General features: G+C 47.2%; 1 protein-coding gene across 2 annotated transcripts in view; it reads right to left on the bottom strand.

The window, feature by feature from the left end:
- RPAP1 (RNA polymerase II associated protein 1) overlaps positions 1–17,698 on the bottom strand; it is an 850,859-nt gene that overhangs the window by 13,381 nt on the left and 819,780 nt on the right. Inside the window, exons 23-24 of one of the 2 annotated variants that reach the window (XM_069638790.1) lie at positions 10,153–10,329; positions 4,747–4,802 (exon numbers count right to left, since the gene is read on the bottom strand). In XM_069638790.1, coding sequence (XP_069494891.1) covers positions 4,747–4,802; positions 10,153–10,329 — 233 coding nt within the window. The remainder of the gene's footprint in view (positions 1–4,746; positions 4,803–10,152; positions 10,330–17,698) is intronic. The other variant, XM_069638789.1, reaches the window with a different exon arrangement.

Genomic DNA, 17,698 nt, shown 5'->3' on the forward strand with positions numbered 1-17,698 from the left:
GGATACAAGGTAGACAAGGAGAAGCTACAGTACTGCCTGACTGAGGTCCTATACCTGGGACAGCTCATATCAAAAGATGGAAAAAGAATAATTCCCGACAGGGTGGAGGCAATAAGATCAGTAGGAGAACCCACAACAGTGAAAGATATGCAGAAATTCTTGGGGATGTGCAACTATTGCCGAGCATGGATACTAGACTATGCGGCATACACGAGGCCCCTCCTGCAAGCACTCAAGGAAGCACAACAGGAGAATGGAAAAATAAAATGGTCAGAAGAAATGAACCTATCATTTCAATCATTGAAAGAGCTAATTTCAAGCGCTCCAGTACTAGCAAACCCTGATTATGGACGCAAATTTTACCTATTCTCACACAGCAAGGGAACACTCATGACAGCAGTACTGACACAAAAAACATCCTTAGGACACAAGCCGTTGGCTTACTATAGTGGTACTTTAGATGCCGTGATGCAGGGTCATTTCGCATGCAAACAATCACTCGCTGCAGCCGCATTCGCGATTGAGTAAAGTGCCACAATAGTAATGGGTTGCCCTGTGACATTGTTTGTGGAACATTCATTATTTGCAATACTTGAGAGATCAAAAAGCACACTGACCACACAGCGGGCAACAGCCTACGAGATTATATTATCCAGCGCCAACATCCATATAGTGAGATGCAAGACAGTGAACCCCGCCACATTCATTAGAGAAGCGTGCACATTAGAGGATATGCAGAACCACGATTGCGCAACCTACACAGGAGAAGGAGGGGAAGACACAATGGTGTGTGAGAACGCTCTAAGCGAGGGGGAAGTGTACTTTGTGGATGGGTCTGCATCAATTGATGTGGACACGGGAGAAAAACACGTTGGCATGGCAGTAGTGAGGCTAGAAGACGGTGAGTATGAAACACTAGTACAGTACCGCCTCCCGTCACATTACTCTGCACAGGCAGCAGAACTGATTGCGCTCATAGAAGCACTACATGCAGCAAAGGGTTGTGCAGTGACAATATACACAGACTCAGCTTACATGACGATGACAGTACATGGAGGTCTAGCAAGATGGGGGCGTAGGGGATTCAGACGGGCAGACGGAACACCAGTACAGCATGCAGAATTGTTAAAAGAGTTAATTGAGGCCCTACAAAACCCTACTGCAGTAGCAATAGTGAAGTGCCAAGCCCATACATCCAACACAGACGTTGTGTCTTTGGGGAACGCGGCAGCGGACGCTGCCGCCAAGGAGGCTTCCTATTTTCAGAAATATGACACAGGTGAGTACATGCTTAAGAACAAGACAACCGAAGAGCCCCCAGAAGGGTACAACATGATGTCCATATCACAAATACTAGAATTGCAGGAAGGAGCTAGTGCAGAGGAAAAATTGACGTGGACAAAACGGGGGTTGCAGCCAGTCGGGAACAGACCTACTATGGCGGCAAAATAACTCAGGGAAAGTGGTAATGCCACTACAGTTACTAGAAGTTGCATTTCAACAGCTACACTTCCCTGCACATAATACCAAACAGCATATCGCAGCGGAAATACAGGAAGAATGGTTCGTGCCCTGTCTCCAGGAGCATGTGTCTCGATTGGCAATGGAATGTACAACATGCCAAATATACAATTCAGGAATGACATTACGCACGCTCCGGGGAACAATTCCTAAACCCATTGGCCCATTCAGAGAACTGCATATAGATTACGCAGACATGGGGGAAAGGTGTAATGGCGCACGGTACATGATCGTGGTTGTGTGCCCATTTTCAAGGTGGGTGGAAGCAGGACCCTGTGCGCGACCTGACGCCAAAAGCGCCGCCAAGTTTCTAATAAGGGAAGTGTTCCCACGCTGGAGAATTTGTGACGTGATTCGCTCAGACAACGGCACTCATTTTGTGAATGAACTTTTCAAGGAAGTTACTACATTATTGGGAATAAAACATAAATTGTGTTCGATTTATCATCCCCAAAGTAATGGCGTAGTGGAAAAGATGAACGGACTGTTAAAGGGCAGGTTATCAAAACTATGCTTCTCATTGAAGAAGAATTGGATTTACTGTCTACCCCTGGCGCTATTTGAATTCAGAAATCAGCCAAGCAAAGATCACCATTTGTCCCCACACGAGATCGTGACCGGGAGACGAATGAATACAGCACACTCTCCACTGCGCGAACACTCAGATGCTCACAGAAGCGCCGCAATACTGGGAGATGAGTTTACAGACTATTTAAGGAAATTGACAAGGGAAGCGCGCGCCATATCAAAGCAACTCTCCCCACCCTTCACTAGAGAAGAGGGAAACGTAACAGGATCTGTCACGGAGCCAGAGCAACAGCTACAGCTGATGCCAGGCGACTCAATTTATGTCAGAAGCTTTGTGCGTCGGTGGAATGCACCACGATTCCATGGCCCATACGAGGTAATATTTTGCACGACCACAGCAGTAAAAGTGAAGGGCTTGAGGTACTGGGTGCACTTGACCGATGTACGGAAAGCATACAGCAATGTCCAAGAGGAGATAGATGAGGAGGCACAGACAACAGCAAACGATGCAACTGAGTAGAATGTCTAAATATGAACTTGTGTGTGTGTGTCAGCACTGGACTTGAATGGGAGAATAACTGATAAGGATATTTAAAATAAAAAAAATAAAAATGTTTTCTTTTTTATCTTGTTGAGTTGTATGTAATTAATGAAATGACCAAATTATAGCCTGTATACACCCTTGTCTGTGATTACCCCTCCCCGCATCCCCACCCGCTTCCATTCCCCGTCAAATATATATTGGCACCGATGGTGCTAGCAAAATGTTTACATGCATGTACTTAATGCACTTTTATATCTCAAACAGGAGCTTCCATGGCATCTAACGGGCAGCCTGCAACGGATAGATTTAGTAGAATGAGAGAAGTAGTACATGAGAGATGCAGATATTCGTATGAGTGTGGATTATCTGTATGCATCACATTGTTTTTTATGATAATGTTTGGCCTGGTTACATATTGGTTTATAGCGTTCATCTCTATCGAGATGAACGAGGGGGGAGGGAGTAACAGCACTACTGGGCGGATTAACAGCACTACCGGGCCCAATACAACTACAGGTGTCAATACTAGGGAAGGTGATTTTTTGATATGGGAGGGAACTAAACTTGTATGGGGGTATCACACCACACCATCCAGCGTTGTCACCTTACAAAGAAAAAAGCCACAAGTTGGAATGCAGAACAACACAGTGTCTCCACCAGGAGTATCTAATTACAATGCCCACAGTCTAAATGACAGAAACCCGTCTGCCATATCATGGTTGTATAACACCCCCACCAGCCAGCCTGCCCCCATACTAAAAAACAACCTGCCAGATAACGTCAGGAAAGAAGACGAAAAGCTACTAGCAATGCACGAAATATTATATGATGAATGGGCCAAGGGGGGCGGGAATGAGAAAGGGGGGTCTAGTTTGTCCCTTGCCCAGGGAGTTGGGAAGTACATGAGGAACAAGAACAACAGACGGAAGAGGGAAGCAGGGAGGAGGAAGTATGATGAGTACTATGGGCTAGGTCTAGATAAGATGGAAGACCCACGACACCCCCATCAAACAAATAAGTGGTATGCAGACATGAGTGCCACAGCTAAACAGACAACAAACGAGAGCTGTTATGTCTGTTCCCTCATCCCTCACGCATCAGGTACACCCAAAGTATTGTTACCCAAAGAGTTGCCAATTGTAGATGCCCAGTGTCTCCTTCATCTCACGTTATGCAGGATTAAGAACACCTTCCAGGCACACGAAGTGACTTTTCAAATGCTGCAGAACGAGAAAACGTGTTGCCCAAAAACGGCAGGGGTGGTATGTTTGAAAGAACCATTTTTTGTAATAGAAGGGACACTTTTTTCTGATAACAAGCGGAAGGATGAAGAAGTACTGTGCAAAGCGGAAGCACTGAGAGGTGTGGCACCGGAGAAATTGCAGTGGATAGAAGAAACATGTACACCAGTATGGAGAGAACACATTTCAAAACTAACTTGGGTAACTGCCATCGAAAAACCTTTCAAACTACAGAGCGAAATGGACTATGGACTGTGTTTTAAAGGAGAAGGGAGGACCCCCATGGGAACAAACAAGAACTGTACAAGACCCTCACCATCCCAGATCTAAGAAAAGGGACTGCAGCCCCCATGGACACATACTGGGTATGCGGCAACCAGGCATACCTACACCTCCCCCTGTCATGGAGCGGCAGCTGCTCAATGGCCACTCTGCACTCAGCCCTAATGGTGATACCAGAAAGCCACATCGATGGGAGCAAAAGGACACAGGAACGCATGCAACAGAGTGTGGCTCAACCAACTGCAGAGTCACAAATATATGTCCTGTCTTCCGGAAGCAAGGGAGAGGTGCTGACCCGTAACAGACGAGCATCAAATTACATATCAAAAGCATCATCAGAACTATTGGCTCAGATCCCAGACAAATATCGATTACTCAGCTCAGCAGAAACATTTTTTGCCTCGCTCGTCTCAAGTGTCCAAGCAAGGGCAAACGCAAAATGGCTCCAGATAACCCGCTGGGAATTGATTCAGCTGGCAAACGACACTGAAGGAGGATTCAATATAATAAAGGTGGAACTAAGAGCTTTACGACTAATGACCATGCAAAACAGGTATGTCCTGGACCTGTTGACGGCGATGGACGGCGGTGTTTGCCGAAAAATAGGAAGTGCCTGCTGCACTTTCGTACCTTCTGAAGACGCAGAGAATGGCTCCCTGTCCCATGTGATCGAAGCAGTCCACAACCTAGGAGAAAAAATGAAAATGGAAGGTGGAGCAGAAGACAGTACATGGTTCGACAACATCTTCTCCTGGGTCCCCTCATGGCTTGGAACAACTGTGAAATTTTTGATACCAGCTGTTGTGTTCCTCCTTTTCCTTTTTTGCCTGTGCCAGGTGGGTCTTCGAGTTTGTGCTAACGCAGTACCAAATGGTGCAATGATGATGGTGACAATGGGCAACTCACACGGTACAATAAAAACGATGCAAGAAGCACAAGTACAAACAGGGATAGATAACACACCCAGGTACCAACTGGTGCCTATGTACCACGATAAGGATATTGTAGATAAGTTGTGGCACACCACCATCAAAGAGCCCCGTATACTAGAATGGTATGAGGAAGTTTGGGTAGATTTGGAAGGAGATGGTGGATGTATATATCTAACGTGTACCCCAGATGAATACGCCCGGAGAGGTGAGAGCTTAAGGGGGGTGTGCAGAGCATGGATGCCCATCAAAGGAACTCCTGCATGGGATGAGGCGGTGATGGACGAAGCAGAATGTAGGAGGATAGAAGATTTGAAAAATTCGTTACTTTAGTAACGAAAGGGGAGAAATGTAGGGGAGGACTGGTCCAGGAGACCCCCCTCGCCTGCGCTTTCTCCCCAGGTGAGGGCTATGGCTCTTTGGGCGTCCCCTCATGCCACCCGGGCCCAGGTGGTGGAGGGTTCACCCACTGGAGACATTGCCCGCACGTATTAATTGCCCACATGTATTAAAATTTAGCTAGGCCCAGAAACCATTTTGTCTGGTAAAGATGGTGTGAGCTCAGCGCACTGTAGCGCGGCCCCCACCCTTGGAGGGTTTCAGTCATCCTTGTTGCCGCAGCACCCTGGCAGATCCGCTGCGAGCACGTTCCCACGAACAAGACGGACATGAGCTAGCGTAATACACTAACATTGTAACAGTTCACCTCCCGCAGTGTATCATCGCTCCCAGCATGACCCGGCCAGCAGGCCTGGGCAATGAAAAGAACAGTAAAATAGTCATCAGGTGGCAGACAGTCTTTATATATTAATGTTGAGACCACTCGCAAAGTATGCTTTCTTCCACAAAATCCCTTATATTACAAAAACCTGTAAAATGTATAAACATAAGAAAGCATGCTTCCATGATATAAGCAATGGCGAGCCCACACCATTGCAGTTGGGTGCTAATAATAAAGGAACGCACCAGGAATCTATTTGTTACGTGTATCACTGGGAAACTTACACCCCATGGGCTTGCGCCATAACTGAACTAATGCTGCTAGAGGACACAAGAAGACGAATGTAACCATACAGAGGGCCCATGTGAAGGATGCACGAGAAGGCGCATGTTATGTGTGCATGTCTAGGCCCCACATGTGCCACCACCGTCACGAACAGTGGCGGGTTACTTTCTATGTTCTCCACCAATCCTAATTCTACCTCACTTACTGCAAATATATATGCATATAACTAAATACTGTACTTGTTAAAACCTAATGTATGAATAAGGTGCTCAGACTGGGTATAATCGAGACACATCCAGCAAAGTTTAACTGTATGTTTTGTATTGCTTTGAATAAGTATTATAGAGTGTTCAAATGTTTGCGATGTCTTTACCTAAATCGGCAACACACGAGGGAGATACCTTTGTGAAATACGTGCAAGGCCATTCCCCCTCCCACCCTGCGAAGGCTGCCAAGGCATGAGAGCAGAGGCCGCGCCGCGCTGCTTTACCTCCCCCAACCAGACTGGAGCCGCTTCAAAGAGTTGTAACCCCCTCTGTAGCACCCAAGGCCGCCGCCCGCCACCTGCATAATTTACAGCACAGCAGTAAACCTCTGCCTGAACACACGCGCCCCCTCGTAAACCTCACAACCCACCGGACCATCTCAGACTTATGGCCCTGTGCAATCAGGACACCCAACACTTTGACAACACACAGCGGAACATCCATAACAACTTCTAACAAGGCAGAAAGACCTGTACCGTCCGTCCCAGGCCCTGAAGCTTAGCCCCTTGACCTAAGGCCCCGGTCAACAGGACACTGGTAACCATGTTTGTTTGTTTGTTGTTTGTTTGTTTATTTATTTATATGGCGCACCTTACCCAGGGGCACCAGGGCGCAGGCAGAAGATAATTCGAAGCTTACAATGTTGCGGCAATATACACAATGAGGTAATGATAGAGATAACCAAAATTACAAGATAAGAGATGTACAAATCTTCAAACATACAAAGTCAATATCTATGCAGGGGTAAATAAACAAATATACAAATATGTACAGGGCTGTTAGAGGCGGGTACTCCTGAGAAAAGTATTCCGGCTTACAGGATTACAGGAATAGGAGGTATGGAAGTGTATGCAAATCTTCATTCAAATAGGTCAATATCTATACAGGAGGAAGGTGTGCAGATGTGTGCTGTAAGGGCTGTTGGAGGCGAGGGCGAGGTCATGGGCAGGGTATCACTATCTATACCTAGGTATAGAAAGTGCAGCTACAAACAAGGGTTGTTGGAGTTAAGGTGACTGATGAGGTGTTTTCTAAAGTGTAAGTATGGTTGGTCAGCTCTTAGGTTATGTGGCAACGAATGTCTTGACGTATTACCTCCAGACCCCTCACAAGGTGCATTCCTCCTGTGTTGCATTAACCTGTGGTATAACCTATTGAAAGATTTACTAAAGAGAATAATATTGAAATGACTGAATGACTGCGGTGTGCATGGCCTAGGGCAAGTAAGTCAGGAAAAGACATTCATCTCTGACACTGGCCGCGATGGCACAACACCACCGCCCGGATGAACTCTGCCACCCTGCCAGGCCCAGCCCAGCCCAACCCACGAGGCTGACCAGTGACGTCGTCCAGCCAAAGCCAACCACATCGCAGCAGCACCTATAGTTAGTCGTCGCCACCCAATCCCCTTGAACTTGTGCCCCCTATAGTGTGTAGGTTCTTATGACGTTTTTTGTAAATATATACGCCTGTCTTTGCTATTGTCAGACAGAGCACTCTCGGAGTCTGCAGAGTTCTTTGCATGCCCTATTCTGATTGATAAACTCCCATTTACGCTCACCCGCACTCTGTCTTGGCCTTATTCCCATTTTGGGAGAGTCCTTCATTGTCTCTCATTGCGGGGAGGATCGTGCTGGTTGGGGACGCTTGCTTTCACAAGTCCCAACAGCATCGTGTGGCCGGTGAGTTTCTGAATGAGGGGAAACCTGGCATGCGTGTGAGGCTGAAGCGGGACCTTGTCCGAAATATATTAACTTTTCTTGTGAGCATGAAATCCACTTTTTAACGATAAAGAAAGGTTCATTATGGGACATGTAGTGGAAATACAACCACAAATACCTCTGCACCTTGCCTATAACTTGTGGACAGATGCTACAGAGTAACAGAGTGGTCAGGCATAGTCAAAGTGCCCAATCGAAAGTCTCTGTTTAGACGAACATTTAAGAATGTGAGAAACTGTGAATTGAAGAGATTGGAGGTTTAGGGGAAGGAAACCCCTACTAGTGTTGTGATTGCAAGGTCCGAGCCAAGCTGAGGAAGACCTACATGGAATCAAGTGCTACTGAGTGTGCCACCTTGTCCCGTGCTGAAAAAAAACTTTTGCAAACACCTTTTTCCCGCACACATTTGTTATAGCTTAAGGATTGGCAATCGTTTTTTTTTAGTATAGGCCATTTTGATTTGACAAGGCACTACTAGGACTGCGTTATTTATTATTTGATGGTCAAGCTTGCTCCCATTCTTAGATTTAGGGCTCGATAGGCGAAAAAAAGAAAATAGACCAAAAATAAACTGACCGCATGCAACATAATATCATATGGTGTTGCATGCGGGCAGCTTTTGCGGGAGTAAAATAAAAAAAGATTAATTATTCATACCCTCCACCCCCATATTCCCTACAAACGTACCTGTTACCTCGCCACCTGGTCCACTTCTGCCCTGTGGCGTCAGCTCCGTCCCTCTAACGCAGGTCGGATCAGACGCTGCAGGGTCCCTTTATCTTTTTTTCCCCTGTCCCCCGCTCCACATGCTCGGTATGTATTAGCCAATTTGTTCAAATAAATTCGGTCGAATGGTACAGGCCAAATTCGGTCAAATGTACCATTCGGCCAAGTATATTTGAACAAACATATTAATACTGTTCTACCACCCCATCTTTGCTAAATAAACACCCCTGAACTGTGTATCATTTGTGTCTCTCTTCATTCATGATACCATGCCTGCCTTCCTTACAGGTGCCAGCTCTTAGCTGGGGGTAAACCAGGCCACCCCACCATAAAACTTGTAGTCTGGCGGTGCAGGAAAAGTGGCGGTAACAGAATTACCGCCACTTTTTTCCACACTGCCAAATGTGTAATGAGCCCCATTAACTCTCAGAAGACTGCCTTGAAAAATCTCTGGCAGGGATTTGGAGTGCACAGTTTGATGGTAAGGCTTGATTAAATTGAGCTCAAAGAGTTCCCATGAGGAGGTGTTTTGGGTGGGGAGGGGCAGGAACTGGGTGGGAATGGCCATAGGGTTTAGCATAGTCATGGGCGTCAACGGGTGGGCAAATAACCAAACAACACCTACAAGCGGTTTGTCCCATCCTCATATGCCATTTCTCCCTATCAGCACTCTAAAGCAATAGTTTCCGCTTATAGGTGCCGCAAGCGACAACTCATCGCGCAAACTAAAAAGGGGACCATTTCCATCCTGCCTGTAATGAGCATTACGGAATGTGCAGAAATCGATTAGTGGGCTGATGGATCTAGTGAAAATCCCCAAAGACTATGGATGAGCACATGGCCAGACTGCCAAGATATTTAAATGTATGAGAAATTAGAGGAAAGCAAGCACGCCCGCTGGAAATACCTAAACAGGATACATCTGAACGAAGGATAGGATGGACCCATTTATTAAATCCAGCTAGCAAATCCAAGACAACAAAATTGAGCATGTCTTTTTTCCATGAGCAATTACCATAAAGTGAGAGTTATTTCCTGATAGTACACCTTAGCCTGCTATGGCGGGTGGTGAGCAGTCAAGGAGGAGAAGGGAAATGTTGCATTGGTTCAAGGGATCAGAAATTGTTATGTGAATATACAGGGGTCCAAAAAAACTTCACAGGCCGATTCTTTCAGGCAATATGATCAAGGAGCATCACACAATTGAAGATTATAGGTCACTCACATTACTGAATTTGTTGCAGCAGCACTTAACTACACTTTCTCAGCCAAATGCATTTTCCTTCTTGACCTTCAAATACTGCCATGTTCTATGACCACCTCTTTCCCTTAATGCCCACATCACTACCTTCCCAGGTAATTCCAATTCTCAAGGTGAAGAACCTTACCGGAGCCACTTTGTCCTGAGAGAAGATGAAACTGTTCATGTGGGCCACTGCCACAGCATAGAGGACGGGACACCAGCTCTGTCGCAGAGTACCTGTCATCAAGGCTCGGAAATAAAGCCTAAGGAGGTCAAGGCAATCCTCTGGAGGGGACGTGTATCTCTCCAGTGGGATCGGACACTAGGACAAAAAAGAAACACACACATATACAGTTTCAGAATTAAGGAAACAGCTGAAACCTTTACATAAGATGGGACCAAACCCTTTCTCCCAGAGCCAGCTTGAGGCCTCACCCTCTTTGCTACTCTAATTATTACATTTTCCATCACAGATGGCATACTACAAACCAATGCCAGGGCTCTTCAAAATAATCACAGCAATTCTGCTGCAAAACACTACATTACTGATTGTGCATCTGAGTTGTGTATCAGATACAAAAAGGCTACACAACATTGAGATCCACACACACACACACACACACACACACACAAATGCCCACTGTAATACTAAAGTGACAAGAAAAACACAATATTATGCAATGTCTCACAATCATAAAGGCTGTCATCTCACTTACGCAGTCTTTCCTTAACAGGTAAGTAAACGATTCAATGTTTAGGTGAGCACATGGTTTGGGGGTGGAAGGCTGGAGTAGGAGGTCCAAATTCCCCAGCACAACTGATGCCAAAGCCAAAAGGTAAGTAACAGGAATATCACCTCTTATACAAAACGGGTAAATAGGGGTATACTTCCTATCCCTACGCTAGGGGTTACCTGGGAGGAGGCTTGGCTAGAACTCAAGCCCTCACAGCAAGGAAATGTTAGGGAGTGGGTTTTCCACCCATGCAATCCTTATGTGGATATGGGTGCTCCGAAACCGGTACGTAAACTCTGAACTCGAGCCCCTTACTTCAATATTCTAGTTGACCACCTCTTGGGTACCCAGATTCTCCAGGGACACTTATTTCAAGCGCTGGTTTCAGTGATGGAGATCCAGAAGTCATGGGTGCAGTGACCGAAGATGGTGTCAGGAATAGGTTCTGCTATGCAGCGGTTCTGGTCCCCGCTTCTGGGACACCCCTGAAAGACTTGCAGCTGGATCAGCCAGACATCTCGGGACACTAGCCACAGCGATACCCATGGGGACGAGCGACCCCCAGTAGTTAGCAAACAAAGAAGTGTGTCGAAGAAACCCTGGTCAGGTTCAGCAGGCTCGACTCATGGCAGCGAAGAAACCCCAGTCTGCGCAGAAGGCTCGAGTCATGGTGAAGAAAGCCCAGTCAGGGATCAGCAGTTTTGACTCATGGTGGTGAAGAAACCCCACCCAGGGGTCAGCAGTTTCGACTCATGGTGGCGAAGAAAGCTAGTCAGTGTCAGCAGGCTCGAGTCATGGTGGGGAAGAAAACCCAGTCAGGGGTCAGCAGGCTCAACTCAAGGTGGCGAAGAATCCCCAGTCAGGGGGTTAGCAGGCTCGAGTCATGGTGGCAAAGGATCCCCAGTCAGGGGTCAGCAGGCTCGAGTCATGATGGTGAAGAAACCCCCAACAGGTTCAGCAGGCTCAACTCACGGTGGCGAAGAAAGCCCAGTCAGAGGTCAGCATTCTCGAGTCATGGTGGCGAAGAAAACCTAGTCAGGGGTCAGCAGGCTCAACTCAAGGTGGCGAAGAATCCCCGGTGAGGGGTTAGCAGGCTCAACTCATGGTGGCGGAGAAACCCCGGTCAGTGTCAGCAGGCTCAACTCATGGGGGCGAACAAACCCTGATCAGGGATCAGTAGGCTCAACGCATGGTGGCAAGAAACGGGCTCCAAGAAGGCCTCTCTCTGTCCAGTTGAGAGCAGCAGCGTTCCCGAGACACGATTCAAGGATCTGCAGAGTTTCCAAGCTCCAACTCGAGATGGCAACCGCAGCAACAGAGATGCCTTTGCAGTGGTTGGATGCCCACAGGATGGACCCAGGACAGGACACTTATGGGAGTCAATGGCAGCTAGTGTCTGGGGCAGAACGCGCAGGACCAGTTGTTCCCACCATTCCAGGGGAGGAAGACAATGACAAGGGTCTTCTTGAGTCACAAGAAGAGCAGCAGGGCTTCACCAAGAGTTGGCTTGGGCAATGTAGATTGTTCATAGCTGCATTCTTCTGAGTCTTCAGTGCAGGTTTAACATCTTTGGACTCTTGGTTCCAGTGGGTGACCTCCAGAATGGCATAATGGTGGCGAAGAAAGCCTAGTCAGGGTCAGCAGGCTCAACTCAAGGTGGGGAAGAATCCCCGGTCAGGGGTTAGCAGGCTCGAGTCATGGTGGCAAAGGATCCCCAGTCAGGGGTCAGCAGGCTCGAGTCATGATGGCGAAGAAACCCCAGACAGGGTCAGCAGGCTCAACTCACGGTGGCGAAGAAACCTCAGTCAGGGGTCAGCAGTTTCGACTCAGTGGCGAAGAAACTCAAATCAACATCCGGACTGCAGGTTATCCCTACTCCACTAATGACAAGGATTTGATGGATTTACGTAGTTAAGGGCTGTCCAATCACAGACATCAACAAACTCCACATCTGCCCGGCAACAGACATTTCCTGACAGGGCTGTGAATTGGGATCAGAAAGCCCCAAAATCAGTCCTGACGAATTCAGCCACACAAAGGCTCTTGCCTGGGAATCCAAACCAGATCCCGGAAGTGCATACCCTTATATGGTGCTTCCAGACCTAAGAGGGTCGGAAGATGGCTTGAAAACAAGATGGCCAAAGGGCAGTTCTTAAACCAAATAGCACAGTCATTTTGTGTATATGGTACTGAATGCAGCATTATGCAGTTAATAAATGCTAGCACACAGTGGTGCACTGAAAAAAGATGTAAAAGATGGTTCACCTTTACCAGCCTGTTCTAGGCAAATAAAAAAGGCACAACAATGCAAGACAAATGCGAAAAAAGGAATACAAAAGTTCCCTACTGTAAGGTGTGTGACTAATCCCAAGATATCGCCACTGCTTCCATGAGGCCAGGGTGGTGAGGCCGCTGCCCTATAGTCCCCATGGGGGTGGTACTCGGTGGGTGGATCTCATGGGGAGGGAAACCCTTCATGTGACCGGTAGCAATGGCTCTGGGAGAATGTGGTATCCCTGCCAATCACCTGACCTTAGACCACCTTTTACGATCTTAATAACACCCCTTCCCTCATAGGGTCATGAGACATTGCCACCCTAGCATTCCCGTAGTAAATGGGACGATGAAGAATAGGAGTTACCCAAGTGAAGATCCCTTTCCTAGTACAGTGACAAGGGATAAGCATGGCAGCATGAGGATCACCTCTGAAAATCACAAGGAACAGTCTATTGGTTGCTGGCTTCCGATTGGTCCATCTCGAATAGAAATAGAGGAGGGAAACCAGGAAGTGTTGTCAAGCCCTCCCTGAAGGAGCCGGGAACTCGCGCTGCAGGAGAAGAGGCTGGGGCCCAGAGGGTCTGTCAGAAGAAGGGGGAATCTTTGCATGCCGGCAAAGTGCTGAGGACTCGGGGACCCCAGGAGAATCCCTTTTCAAAGGTCTTGACAGAGAGCCTAAACCTCTGAGGAGGAACCAGGTGGCAGATCCTCACTAGAGGAACTGAGAGCTGGAGAACGGCTTACCGCAGAGAGCTGGGGGACAATGGCAGAGACTTGCTGAACACAGACAGTGTTCAGATCTATCCTGGCTGGAGAATTGGAGGTTTGGGAACGGCCGGGAGTGGCACCATGCGAGCGAGGCAAGAAACACAAGCCGAGAGAGACCGGACCTGGAAGCACAGTGAGGAGACGCTGAGAGAGACGGAAGGTGTGCAAAAGCCCACAGCAAGCAGAGGCTGTCCCACAAAGTCACCCAAAGCAAACTGTAATGCCACAAAAGGTACCTGGGTTACTGTAGTGGGTGGCAGGAATCACGAAGAGCAAAGGAGACAGTGGGAAAAGTTGAGGAACCCCTTCTCCCTCATCCCAGTCCCTGGGGAGAAATACAAAGTGGACATGTGAGAAACAGTGGCTGGCAGGTTTCTGAACCATGATGGCCAAAAATGATAGCAAACCAGAGAGGGGTCTGGGACACATATGAGACTGGCGAAGCCACACAAGAAGAATACATAAGGGTCAAGAACCCATTGCAGTCTAAAGAAGCACAAGATGCAGAGATCCAAGACAAACTTAAGAGAGGGGTCTAGGATCCATATGATACTGGGGAAGTCGCACAAGAACAGTACAGAAGGGTCAATGGACACATTTTAGTCTAAAGAAGCACTTAAACTAAGTGCTGAGATACAAGACAAGTCAGGGAAGCCCTGAAAAGGCAACAAGGGGTCGGGATACACAGAAGCAAGAGAAAAGATACAGAGTAGGTTTGGGAGACCCCAAGGTATTCCAGAAGAGTGAAATACAAGGAGTCGGAAAAGTCCAGAAAAAGCCTTAAAGGGTCAGAGACCCAACTGAAAGAGAAGACGCAAACCCCTGAGACGTCCCGTAGGGGTCTGGAACCCATACAAAATTAAGGACGACGAAGTAAAGGAAAAAAGGGACATTGTTTGACCCCTTGCTCGCTGTCCCCTGCAGAGTGTCCGCTTCACCTCACTGAGGAGGCCCAAAAAGGCAGAGGCACACGTCTGGGGTTGCTAATGGTACTCTTGTTCAGAGGAGAATGGCCTAGCATTTCGGTGCTAGACCGCCCTTGTGGGTGGAACAAATAATGATATGCAAATTACATATAAGAGGGAATTTGACCCATGTTGGTTCTCAGTAGAGGGGCTCCCACACTCACTCATTATCAATTTGTTTTGAAACACATCTGAGTTACAGCCCAGTCTGGCAGGAGAGCAAACCAGACTTGAGGCTATATTTTGTGAACTTTGCTTTTGAGGATTGTTTTCTTGTGGGACACGGCTGTAGATAAAGAAAGAACCACAGTCAAATCTGGCAGAAGAGTGAACCAGATTTACTGGGTGGCGCTTGTTTTGTGGAAGTACAACACTCTAGAAGAAGAGAATCTGCAAAATAGGTCTGGTAGGACAGAGAACCAGACTTGTAAAGACATTTGTGAAGTGGAAGAATCAGAGGGGAAGTGGCTCTCCCTGATACTTGGGAATTGTGGTTTTGTGTCAAGACTTGAACATTAAGAATTGAACATTTTAGTTGTAGTCCAGAACAGGAGAAGCATTCTTCTGGATCCAGAATGGTGCAGTTTTCCATAGTTGATTTAGTGGGTAAGGGATGAAAATAGGTTTGGACACATGACGGTGGACACTTTGTTTTTCGGACTTCCTGACAGAGTGCTTAGTCTTTTTGTTGATGTAGCGAAATCCTCTCAGAAAAAGAGCTAGATAGGTTTTTCCCATTTTGTTTATCACTAATAAAACCATTTGTCAACAAATACGCCACCTCTGTGTCAGACTCGTACTTCTGCACCCTTACAGGTGGTAAGTGCTAAATTAAAACGGAACAGAAATCATGACTGAGGGAAACAGTCCCACAGCACTGGTAACTTTAGGAGCTCATCAGTGTCCCCCAAAAATATGATTCAACGGGTCATGGCATTACACTGTCAGGGGGCATGAAAACCCCTCTCAATCTGGGGGAGGTGGCCTATCGGGGCAATGCCAGAGCAGCCCCAGAGGTGGTGGGAGGGATTTGAGATTGAACCTCATCCAGGGCTCCACTCTTTGCGTAGAGTTGTCTACGTGCATTGGTGCCTCTTTCTCTATCCTGGTCAGATCACTGTCTCTAATCTTTCAGATAGCGCCCTGGAGTCATGATATACAGACACAAGAGCCAGTGACTAAAGCTAACCAACATGCACCAAACTCCTAATACGACTGGGATGGCTGGCGTACCCCAGGGAGCAGACCTTTCGGCAACCAACAACGATTACAAATACCACAATACACCTAGGTCCAACGGCCAAAACCAAGCCTAGATAAAAAGGACACAAAGGGTTGAACAATGACTTTCCTCACCCATCTAGGAGCCGAATGGAAGACCCAACACCTGCCACAGGGTCGCCAGTCTTGCTACAGGGGACCAGTGAAGCAGCGGTGGAGCTGAGCCAGCACGGAGCTGCAGAACAGTAGGGGAGATCAGGGAACACTCCCCCAAATCCCTCTGGATAGTGACATACTTGATACAGAAGGGTCACAGAGAACAAACAACCCCAAAGATTACATGGCTGGCCGAAAGAAAAGGAGGCTTAAAATAGGATAGGGCTAAAGGCCCATAAAAAGCAGGCCTTGCAAATTCTTAAAAATCTCACTAGACACTCTGGGTGAGTTCCTTAGTTTACATACTCGATCTAAGAAAAAGGCACTCGCCCCATGGTGATGAGTGACAACATATTTACCAGTGCGTTCTGTACAATGCTGCCACCTAAAGGCCAGTCATGCAGAGTGAAACCTTTATTTGTCATTTACTGCAAAGTTTGTTTGGAGTTAATGTCAAATAAAAGTTTCAAACATCCCCATACCCACCAGCAAGGTCGAGTGCCATGCACATTTTCCCAGCCTTCATAAAAGCTCTTCACCAATGCGAATGGACTAGTTGATTTTGCTAGTATTGTAAAGACTCCCAGGTAAAATGACAGCCCACAAGGAGAGGATATAGGAGGATTTTGGGGTTGACAAGGTAGAGATTGGCTCAGGCAGACAGCGGTACCAAGTGCCCAATGGGAGCTGAGGGAGTTTTCTATACAGGATTGGAAGGGTCATACAAGAGTAAGTCTTCAATGAGAGGTGTTCATGTGAGGTCAGAAGAGGGGCAGGAGGACCGAGAGACCAGAGGGGAATGCGCACCTGGTCCAGGAGGGGCTGGAGGCGACCACTGTTGTATCTGGAGAGAGTAAGGATATGGTGTTGGGATTGAGAGAGTGGTAGACATTTTGATTTATGTCTGTGGGTCAGTGAGTGAGTAAGAGGAGCAGGAGTAAGGTCAGGAGGGAGGAGACAAGTAGAAACAGGAGGAGTAAGATCAGGAGAGAAAGGGGAGTAGAGACCAAAGAAGTGAGGGGAGGAGTAAGATGAGGAGGTAGAAGGAGAGTAGAGACAGGAAGTGTGAGAGAAGGAGCAAGATGAGAACAGATGAGGAGAGCAGAAACAGGAAAGAAAATAATCAAATCTTCTGACAGAAATCACTGAGAGAAACCTCTAAGAAGAAGATGATCAGAAGGGAGGAGAAGAGAGCAAAGCGGAGGAAGCAGAATTGTACTACCATTAGGGAGTAGAAATGTAGAATGAAGCAGAAAAGGCATAAGACCTGGAGGCAAAGTAGAGAGGAGGAGTGGAGGAAGAGTGAGAATAAGAACTAGAAAACCATTGACAGAGAGGTAAGATATGAGAAGACCATCAGGGTACCCCTGTGAAGGTCACATAGAAAGTCCCCAAGGACAAGCGAGAAGGCGAAGAGCTTTAGGCCTCGACAGAGTAGGACACTCTTATACAGTAGTGGAACCTTGTCTATAATGAACCAACACCACCATGAAGTATTTTAGCAGTACGGAACCTAGGTTAGGGAGATGGGAGCCCTCGCCAAGTTTAGGGCAATGGTACAAGGATCACC

The sequence above is a fragment of the Ambystoma mexicanum genome, chromosome 14, assembly GCF_040938575.1.
Source record: "Ambystoma mexicanum isolate Mex_15411 chromosome 14, UKY_AmexF1_1, whole genome shotgun sequence".
Lineage (NCBI taxonomy): Eukaryota > Metazoa > Chordata > Amphibia > Caudata > Ambystomatidae > Ambystoma > Ambystoma mexicanum.